This window comes from Fundulus heteroclitus, chromosome 14 (assembly GCF_011125445.2).
Source record: "Fundulus heteroclitus isolate FHET01 chromosome 14, MU-UCD_Fhet_4.1, whole genome shotgun sequence".
NCBI lineage: Eukaryota > Metazoa > Chordata > Actinopteri > Cyprinodontiformes > Fundulidae > Fundulus > Fundulus heteroclitus.
The window spans coordinates 17,849,890-17,860,904 of record NC_046374.1 but is presented as its reverse complement, the minus strand read 5'-3'; the positions used below and the strand labels follow the sequence as shown (position 1 = coordinate 17,860,904).

The following is an 11,015-nucleotide window of genomic DNA, read 5'->3' as shown; positions in this document are numbered from 1 at the left end:
TCACAGCTTCAAGATGATTTTCTTAGTTGAATGTAATATTATACGCATAGAGTGAAATTTATGGCAAAACCGAAGGATCTTGTTTGATTGTGCAAATTATAATCGAAGCTTTGATTCTTTAGGAAGGCTGGTATTCTACAACAATATTATCAGAATCAGCTTTAATCGCCAAGTTTGCGCACACAAACAGGAAATTTGAGTTTGCTTTCACTTTGCTCTCAATGAATACATTTTAAGTATGAATATAAAAAAGGGAAATGAAAATATTTTTAGCAATGTGTGTTCAGACTGTTTTTACAAAGCAGAAATACGTGGTCGGATTGGGACCTGTACAAGTCCTTGATGGGGGTGGGGGGGAGTCAGCGCTGATTCTTTCTGCAGATCCGATTGTTTATTGCTGTTTGGACCCGTCCAATTTTGTGGAGGAGTTAAACTGCACAGGTGCAGTCATTTTTGTACAAAGAGAATAGGAGTGAGGAGGGAACACACTACTGTGGGGTGCAAGCGTTGCTGGTTCTTGTGCAGAAGAAGATGCAACCCAGTCACACCTGCTGTTGCCAGTCAGGAAGCTGGTGAGCCACTGAAAGAGGGCTGGGTGAGCTTCTGGTGGAGGATGTCTGGCTTAATGGTGTTTTAAGGCTGAGCTGAAGTCCACAAACAGGATCCTAGAGTACGTTCCTGAGTTGGCGCAGAATAAAGTACCACAGATGTCAGGGCTACAGGTCTGTAGTGATTTAACCCAGTGATAAAACTTCTCTTGGGTACCGGGATGATGATGGAGCATTTGAAGCACGAAGGAACCGCACACGGTTCCAGAGACTTGTTGGAGAGCCGTGTGAAGATGGGGACCAATTGATCAGCGCAGGCTTTCAGGCACGAGGGTCCTGGGGTTTGACCTCCAAAGTGTATTTATTTTTTTCTCAGACATTCATGAATTTCACCTATTTGATTTGTCATGCAAGCAAAGCTGTAAACTCATAGACCAATCACTGACTCTTTGTACGTAATTTTCTCTCTTTCTAATATGCCTTGTTGAATATTTTCTCTAGTTTGCAGAAACTAGTCTGTTTAATGTTGCTTAATATTGTGCATTCCTGAATGTTCTTTATTAAGAGGCATGTCTCTGTTGTCAGTTGTAGAAGAGCAATGTAAAAAATTCCCATTTAGCCCTTTTAAATACTTGAATTCTGAAGGCACAGACCTCTTAACAATGAACAAGTTAAACTAGACTACATTGTGATGACTCGCAGGAGTTTGTCTCAAACTTTGTATGAAATCCCCTTTGGTTTAAAACAATATTCCTTTCATGTTCTGATTTTTGGGATCTGCTCTAGGTCTGAGTGTGTTAATTATTAAATAGATGATGGATGGGTTGTTCCATTGCTACAGGTAATATTACATGTTGTGGAGATTAACCTTTAAATAACCAGTGCGATGTCCAGTTAGATCTAATAAGCTCAAGCATTTCTTACTGTTTGCAAACATGACAGCGTCACTCGGAGTCGGGCCTCAGAACGGTACTCTGAATTCTCTGCAACTTTCAAAGCTCTTTATAGACCGTTCACACACACCCCCTTCCTGCAACCTACACACGTACACAAAAACTTTCAACCAGCAGGAACACGCTGGCCTTCTGACCTTCGAGGTCTTGTTTTGCCGGCATCTGTTCTCTGTCTAATACAAAACTCAGTTCCTACTTAATGGACTCCAGTTCTGCTTAGTTGACCCGTAGGTCAAGGCAGTTTTTCTACTCAGACAAAAATGTCACACAAGCATTTCCCTAGCTATGTCTGGTGCACTAAAACTTCATTTCTGCTCGTAGTTCCTCTGAAATTTCTTATGTTCTTAGTTAAACTTGATGTCCGCCATGTAGAGCTAGATGTATAGCCAGATCAAAGCATCCTGTAGTAGTTATCTGATGAAGCAGCTTGAGTAAAAGCTAGAAGGTAAAATAAGGACAATTTGATGTGCACTATGCAAGCGCGTACGGCTACTTTTAGCTCCAAAACCATGAAGTCATAGTCCAAAAAAACTGACTAGTCCTGTGGCTTGGTGCTTTGTTTCCCGTCTTCTTTCTACAATGCTTTGTTCAAACTTATGACAGATATCTATTGTACCCTCATGTCAAAGTGTTTGTGATCAGCATTGCATTCTGATACTGTGTTAACCTGTTTATTAGCCAATAAATGGACTTTGTTTTTGTAATCCAATTTAGGCATTCTTAATAAAACAGTTTAGTTAAACACACCATTAAAGAAGAAGACAAGATTCAAAGACTATGTTTAGATCTGAGTTCATTTTGGAAAACTAAAATTTGTGCGAGTTCAGGGGACAAAAAAGAGGAAGTGAAGAACAAAGATGAAGAGAAAACACACAAAAATAGTAAACTCTGATTGGTGCTCGAAAGTAAATATTTGCTTAGGGGTTTTCTTTCTTCCAAAAAAGGCATAAAAGCATATCAGAAAAGTCTGTGGTCTGACTAAATGAAAGCACAAAGCCAGTCAACTGCACAAATCACTGAAACGGACTCCATCGGGGGTGAATTTTTTAAAGAAGGAACACTTTAAACCCAACCCCAGATTTAAAACAATTGCTCACTTTATTAAGAAACATTTATAGAAATGCAGCCGTCTCAAAGCTGTTGAGTTTGGCCTGAAGCTGAAGAGGCTGCACCATCTGTATGTTTTATTGTCAAGCGAAGAATAAAACTGCATGAAAAGGGAACAATGCAGTCTGACAAAAATCCAAAAATTGTCAACTCTGAACTAACATTGTCTTATTTTAAATTAGCCTAAAAAGAAATCTGTGTTGGTTGGCTGGCCTTGGTGAAACTACACAACCATCTATTTTTGCATTATTTCGACAGCAATGTAGAGGCTTACAGTTACAGTTCAGATTTAGTCGAAGCCCTCACCGTTGAGTGCAGAGAACGACTCTGCCTGGCCGGTGGTGCAGAAACAGGATGTGGCCAACCCGAGTCAGGAGCTCTGCACAGCGCATAAACTTTGTATGTGCTTTCAGGAGGTTCTTGGTTTGGGGATGATTTGTTTTTCTTTAATCTGACACCAATGCGAGCATTGGTTCATCTAGTGCCCCGTTGTTTGCTTCAGTTAACAGAGAAGCGGTACGTACATGGCATCAAAGTCTGACAAAGAGCTATTTCACGATCTCTGCTCTCTTTTCTAGAGTTGAGTGGTTTGCCAGAAAACCCAGACTGAACAGGAAATACGGCGTTCAAATTGAAAAGTCTTTTTTCAACATGTCCTTCAACGCTACCTGCACCTGTTCTGCCAACTGGTACTGACGCAAGTCTTCCTTCGAACAGAAAAGAAAAGACAAAAAAAAAAAAAAAATCACAAAAACAAGTTCCTCTTTCTATAAATGTTTGTGTGCTTTTTCACATCTATGCTTTCCACCACACCCTCTGCAAATTTGACTTTAATCTGTGCTTGCATTCCTTCCACCAGTCTCCACCTACCCTCTTCTTTTTTTCACATCATATCATGCATCACTCCCCCCCCTGCTCTCGCTCTCATCTGCATGTATCGTTTGACATTTTTCAAACACCCTTACTGACATCTAAGCTTGGTCCCAGTGTCAGCCCTCAGTCTTTGGCGCCACAAACTGTCGAGATATCTCTACTCAACAACTTTGGTAAGTTTTTTTCCATCGCTCGCTGGCTTCTGTTTTACCTGATAAATTCCCTGTTTTTTGTGCAACGATGATAGATTTTGAATAGTTTGATTTGTCATATGTGAAAAATATGTGAAACAACTGAAATATATTTAGGACCATTCTACAATTCAAGGAAATTTTAAACTACTACTACTATTTGTTTAATAGTATCTCTAAGGTTTTGTTGTCTTATATTATGTCCTGGTATGATGAACCATAGTTGAATGTTTTACCCCACAGCAGGCTGACTGAGGCAGCTTAATTATCATTTTGACAGGAAACCAGCAGCACTGAGAGCGGTCTGCTGAGCTTCCTGTCTTTCAAGTCATTGCATTCAGTGCAAAGTGTGAAGGCAACACAGACGTCTTGAATGTGTATGTTACTGTTTGCTTTTAGTCGTTTGAAATGGCACTCAGCAATAATCCAGTTCTGTTATTGTGCCTGAATGAACCGAAGTTAATAATTGTGGATACAAAACAATAGCTTGGGTTAAAAAGTGTTTTGCTAAAAGTCGTTGCATCCGAAAAACCGAGTCTTAAATGGTCATTTACATTTGTAACGCTCATGTTTTCTAGGCTCTAAATGTAAACATACTGATGGACCTTCGGATGACAGCTTCCAGGTTCCCTTGAAAGTACCCGGAGTTTTTGACTGCACAGTTCAGCTGAAACTAAGACATTTGAGACCCTTTTTTTTTTACAGACAACAGAAGGCTTAACACAAAGGTAAAGTATATCACAGAATAACTTTAAACACTAATGTCAGACTTACATGTTATCGCCTCACATTCACAATCATCAACTGAAGCTCAGTGTTTAAAATTCAGTCAGTTTTAAATCTAAAATTGTGCCCTATTCAAGCAATAGTCTGTTTTGGAAACTTCTGGATATGTTGACACTTTGTGCATGAAAGGTAAAAGAAAACCTTGATGCTATTTTACTATATATATATATATATATATATATATATATATATATATATATATATATATATATATATATATATATAGGCTACACACGGTGCTATGCAATAGTTTTTACCCCCTATCAGATTTCTTCTGTAAATTTCAATGGGTTTTGTTATGCTGAGTAAGAACAAATGCAAAAAAGCAGCTACTAATTTCACAAAACTCTTGTAAAAAAACATTTTTGTTGTTGTGCGTTTACATTGAATCTTAAAAGCTGGCATTTGTTTATGTAAGTTAAGGCAAAGCAAACTAGAGGCTGGTTTCAGCTAACCAAGTTGCCTGTATTGAATGTTGCTTTGTTTCATTTCCAGAAACCACAGATACAGCTAACAAAGTCTTTCATACAAACATTTTGACAACATGCAAGGGTGAGTCCTGTGGAGGTTTAAGGGTTAGCAGTTTATTCAGTCTGTAAACATTTGTTTAGTTGCAGCTTCTGAAAAATTATTATGGGTTTTCTCTGACCAGTCTGGAAAAAAAATCATTAAAGGAGCACAGCATGAAAATACAATACTGTTGACATTATTTAAGATTGAAGGTTCTAATATTAATTATCCATTATTTTAAAGACAAATAATAGCTTAAAGCGATGATTCAATCTTTTTGAAGTGACAAGTTGTCAAAATGAGTCTTTCACATCTTACTGGCAGTAGGGCTCTCTTGGCATCTTTGTTTGTAATTAATCCAGAATAAGTAATATTATATGCTAAAGCTAACAGATAGTCAGAAAAAGGCCAATACCAAAGCAAATTTAAATAGCTCTGATTCAAAGGCGACACATCATGCTTTCAATGCCTTCCTTTTCACATCTAAATCATTCATTTGTGGTCTATATAAAGTGGAACTTCAATGCTTTCATAGCAATTCCTTGTTACTGTTGCCCTTTAGCCCCTCATTTTACCCCTGTTCTATGGTGCATCTGAGAGCAACTCGTTTTGGTGCTGTCTCTTTAAATTTAAAGCATTCACTTCACACCCTGCCCCCTCCAGGTCACAGATGCTAAAGCTCCACCCTCCACCCTGTTCCACCGTTTTTGTAGCATGCTGGGGGACGGTGTCATGAATTACGTGGGTTAGAACATCCAATAACCGAACAATTTCACCTATCCACTTGTAGCTTCGACATCCTTTAGATTGGACTACAAAATCCCTGCAAGAAATAAAAATTACAAGTTTGCAAAATTGGCAAAACGGAAGTCCATGAGGTTGTTTGCAGTTTCGGAGCAAATACTGTGGCATAATTGTTAAAAAAAAAAATGAAAAGAGAACAGAGAAAACTGAAAGGCTTTACAAATGTGACCCAATTATAACATAGAGATTCAGAAGCTTCAGAAGCATCAAATCCAGAACCAGTAAACTATCGCCCTCTGCTGAGAATTGTTGTTCATTTTCTACCATCACCCCACTGTTATTGTTTGTTTGCACACTCTTATTCTAAGGAATATCAAATTGCACATTTCTGGAAATGAAGCGTCAGCTGCACAAAAATTACCTCATTACTTGATATTCATGAAGGACGGACTAATCCATGTAACATGGCTCATATCACTCGCTAAGGGAATGATATCAGAGCTCTCAGACTCTGATACAAACTTGCATGCTCTAACACAAAGTCTGTTGTTCATGTATGTCATGTAATTTTTGTACATCCTGAGCCGGTGTCTGCCTCAAAGGTAATGTCACAGTGGTGACACATGGTGACAATAAAGATTCTTGATAAGCTAAATCCACATTTTCTACACTTCTAGAAACTCTAAGTACAAAACAAAATGCATTTAAGGGCTAAAAAAAGTGAATTTTGCATAATATTTTCCCATTAAAAAAATCATAATATTATCAACCCTGAAATCCTCATCATATTTACATTGGCTGGTCATTAACATGGAAGCTAATTATTATTCACACAGGGTCCATTTAAATACCCTTATTGAGTAAGGACTCTTTAGCCAAAGCGGAAGTGCGTCGGTGGTCGCCATGATAAGTGCTGTCCGAATAGTGCAGTAAGTAAGGAAGGAGGTAGAAGAAAGAGCTTGTATGCTTCCTCTCACGGCTAATTTAGCATAGGAACCTCGTGGCATCCCTTAATGGCACTAAGGAGCTATAAGGAATCCCACAATCCTTCGCATTACATGACGTATCAGCACAGCCCACCTCATGGAGATGAACAAAAATGGCTGGGTAGCAGAGAGCGCGTAGTTTGTAGTCCTTTACCAGAAGGCTGTAGCTCCTGTATTTGACTCGCATCGTCCATGTGCATTTCCGTTTGTAATTACGTTAAAGGTTGTCCGAAATCAGCACAGCCGTCCGAAGCGCCTTTCCTCCCCACAATAGTGTTCTTACTGTTGACCCCATGAAAAAGTCAAGGAACAGGAGCTAGGAGCTATAATAAAGGGTAGCTAGATGGAGCCACAGAAAAATGAGGCTGGAGGCGGTGAGCCACCAATGATCTTCCTGCATGAAACACTTACTGGAAAGAAACTGAGAAAGTGTTTCCAGTAAAACTAAAGCAATGCAAAAAAAATCAATAAATTAGGACATGAACTACAACAGTATTTTTTAAGCAATGTCATCCCAAACAGTTCCTGTCACTTGAAATGCTTTACACAACTTCACACAAAAAACTAAACTGGGGGAGTTGTTCCCTTTATGTTAAAATGTCACTTCCAGTTAACACATTAAAAAGGTGTTAGTTTGGTTAAAAACAGAAAAATATATAGTATTTACTAGACAATTGAGATACTAGAAAATTTAGCCCAATTAGCATCATTTTTATGTATTAAATGGGAGTTAAACGTTAACATAAAGGGAAAAACTCCTCCAGTTCACTATTTTTGGGTGTGGTTTCAGCTTGCATTTTAGATCATTGTAGTGCACTGCCACCAACCCCAGTTTACATCATAAATAATAAATAGATTTCACTGTAAATATTCATCCTATACAAAAATGTTAACAATTAAAGGGTTTGTAAAATAATGCATGAATAATCCTCCATGAGATTTTCTTTTGAGGTTGGAGTTGCGTTAAGATGCCAGTAGTCCGCTTTGGTTTTGACTATCTTCAGTTTCTGGAACCAAATAATCAAAATGTATTCAAGAGATCATGATGAGATAAACATAGACATTTGACAATCAATAATAGTTATGTCGGGACACTAAAGTGCATGAAATGTTTTCCTTATAATATGGCACCAACTGAAATGCTGAAGTAGCATCCATAATTAGGGGATTTTGGTTTTGCTCATTTGCATTGTGTCAGAATCCATGACAGGATGTTTAGTTCAGAAATTTGTTTGAAGTTTTTTAACATGAAGCCACATTAAGGATGTTTCACCCCCATTATTTACGCACCTTAGAACGTCCCTTCCGCGGCCATCCTTTTAATGAAAAATAAGACTGTAATTTGTCCTTTAACATGAGCAGGTATTTTAGCTTCCTCCCACTTTACATTTTACTTTATTTATTTGAGTTTACTTTTCTACTGCTTTACTTCTCAAATTAAAAGTTAAGGTAAAAACATGTGTGTGTGTGTGTGCTTGTCAACTCTAATCAACCGCAAAACTAGAAGCAACAATTGGCTTCACAGATCTGCCACAGCTCAATTAATCATTAGGAAAAGAAAAAGAGTTTCCCCTTGAAAAATATCATCTAAAGCAGGGGTTACCAACATGGTGTCCGCGCTCACCAAGTAGCCCCCAAGGACTGCAAGTGGTGCCCTCAAGCTGTTCTAAAAATGGCACAATGTCATTTTATGTCGATGCTTCTCCTTTGTAATTACACCTGCGTTTAAATAGATTTAAAAATGACATCATCTAAAAAAATGTTTGCATAAAATGTTGAGCTCTGACTACTAGTTCAACGGTCAGTACTGGTAGCCCTTCGTATGACACAGTACCAATGAAGTAGCTCACAGTTTCAAAAAGGTTGGTGACCCCTGATCTTAAGGAATGTTGTTTAACAAGTTCTTCCTTTTTACGGGTTTCTTTGTTGCACTGAGCACCACTGTTGAGGCCTCTCTTGATTTCAATGGGGGAATTTTTCTTTTTGCTTCTATTTTCAATCTTTATGTACACTTTTTATATCTAAACCTAATCACCAGAGGAAAACTGAGGTTACATGTAAAGAAAAGGTTTACTAACATTTCTACAGCATAAATTTGAATTTCTCGTGTAATCTCAACTGGAAATTCTATAAATGTGTTGTCCAAATCCCATACTTTCTTTTTAAAATTCATCAATAAAGTTTATAGATCTTAATTGTCTGTAATATTCTGGTTTCTGCTCGGGTTTTATTTTTGAGTAATTTTACTCTCCTGCTTTAGGTTCTCTGCTTGCTTTGAGTTTTTGTCCTGTCTGGGTTTTTATTTACTGTTAGGTTATCTGGTTTTGTCATCTGTTTTAGTCTAAGCTTTATTTTCTGTTTTAGGTTTTTTCTTTAGAGTGATTTTGTTTCTTTGTAAGTTGTGTGTGTAGTTTGTTTCTGTCCTCTTGTCTTGTCAGCTTTTTAGATTTGTCTGTTCTTGTTTTGAGCCTCAGCACTGATGTCTGGTCTAATTACCCACTCTGCACACCTGCCTTACTCCACCCCTGTTGCAATCATCTCTGACCGGTTTCACCTGCTTCCACCTCCATATAAACTGTTGAGACCAGACATCAGTGCCAGGTCGTCTGTTTGAGTATGGGTGAGTCTCCTGCTGCAAGTTTCTGTTTATTGGTTTAATTTTGGATTTTTGACCCTTTGTCCCCAGAGATCTGAGCCACCCTGTTTCTGTCTGTTCCTGCCTTGTCTGCCCAACTGGACTGTTTGTTTCTCTGCCCTTTTTGGTTTTTGGATTTTGTTAATAAATATTATTTTACCTAACCTCTGCTGGCCTGGCTGAATTCTGGGTCCTCTGCTCCGATTCGTGACATTGTCACTGTTTTACTTATTCCAGACCTCTTTTCTCTCCTCTCCTCAGGAAAATGGCCCCCTCCGATAAAACAGTGCTGGTTCTTTTTTTCACCCTGGTGATCCTAATTGCGCTGCTGGTTTTCCTGTACAAGAAATTGAACAAGGAGGCAAACAACGAATATACAATCCGACAGATAGTATACAAGGAAGGCGGGGTCAGGGACCGGGTGAGAGGCGTAGCGCTGACCGCGGAAAGACATCTCGGCATCCAGCTGTGGCCTCAGAGTGACGAGGACGAGGAAGAGATGCAGGAAGTACAGGATGAGGAGAGAGATGTGGAGGCTGGAGATAGCCAGCAGGGGAGTGACGGAAGTGACACGGATGGAGAAGATGAAGAAGAGGAAGATAGCATGGACCGCAGCGGCAGCACGAAGGAGAAAGACGGGAATAGCTCATGTGGGGAGAGTTCAGGGGCAGGGGAGGAAGATAGGCTGATGAGCGATAAACCAGAGGAGAAGGAGGAGGTGGCGAGCCAAAGTGAGGAAAAGCAGGAAAAGGAGGTAAAAGAAGAAGGTAAAGCGGAAGCAAGCGGTGGGACTGGACTGTTGATAGACCTAAAGCAGTTCTCTGGGAGTGCGATCTGGTCAGAGGAGGGAGGAGGTGAGGGTCAGGGCGCCGATGTGACTGCACTGTGAAAAGACAAGCAGGATTTGTAAAACAGGGAGGTGTGGAAAGTGGTGTTGTACAACGGAGGGAAGACCGCAAGTCAGGGAGAAAACCAAAGTATTGGAAAATAGAAATAAACATTGAAGACAGCATCAACAAACTCATCCAAATCAGTTACACCTTTTGGCCTTAATGCCTTTGGTGTGGAGGAATCAGAAAAGCAACATGGCGGCTGAATGAAGCTCTTATAAATATGCATTTGAATGTCCCTTGTAAAGTTTGTCCTCTTGGACTTTAACATGTTTTAATGCTTCAAATGTTTATTGCAATTTATATAAAAATGGAAAACCAAAATATATTGTATTTTTATTTTGTTTTGTCACTGTTTTTTTGTTGAAAGAGTAAGCAGCTACTGAGAAGGTAAATACTCAGCAATAATTGAAAGGCTTTTTGTTGCTGTATTGTCAGGGAAGCAACATTGTCGAGACAAGGTATAAACATGTCCAACATGGCTGTGTCATATGATGCTCATGATGTGAATAATGCAACAACACAAAATAAACTATACCTTTAATTTGTTTTATTTCATAGTTGTATTCTTTTTTAATAAAAATGTGGAAAAAAATACATCTTCTGTTTCTTCTTTATCATTTTTCTGTCATATGCATATTTCAATCTTCATTACTCTTTGAAAATAATTATTAACCTTAAAAATGTCTTCAAGTTTTTAAATTAGTAATTCTTATTTTATCAAAGCTGCTGTTCTCCATTAGCCTGCATTTTACTTTACTTTTAGATATCCTTTTTAACAGTTCTGTTTTG

General features: G+C 38.6%; 1 protein-coding gene across 3 annotated transcripts; it reads left to right on the top strand.

The window, feature by feature from the left end:
• The first annotated feature begins 3,203 nt into the window (after positions 1–3,203).
• si:ch211-119e14.1 (protein gar2) lies at positions 3,204–10,809 on the top strand. 3 transcript variants are annotated; one of them, XM_012874784.3, is made up of 4 exons: positions 3,204–3,654; positions 4,251–4,400; positions 4,954–5,010; positions 9,595–10,809. In XM_012874784.3, the coding sequence occupies exons 3-4, from the start codon at positions 5,003–5,005 to the stop codon at positions 10,220–10,222; spliced, it is 636 nt and encodes a 211-aa protein (XP_012730238.1). In that variant the 5' UTR covers positions 3,204–3,654; positions 4,251–4,400; positions 4,954–5,002; the 3' UTR covers positions 10,223–10,809. The 3 variants fall into 3 exon arrangements, with proteins under 3 accessions (XP_012730238.1, XP_012730239.1, XP_036002338.1); XM_012874785.3 differs by lacking the exon at positions 4,954–5,010; XM_036146445.1 differs by lacking the exons at positions 3,204–3,654; positions 4,251–4,400; positions 4,954–5,010 and adding an exon at positions 8,770–8,892 and having other exon boundaries at positions 9,546–10,809.
• The last annotated feature ends 206 nt before the right edge of the window (positions 10,810–11,015 follow it).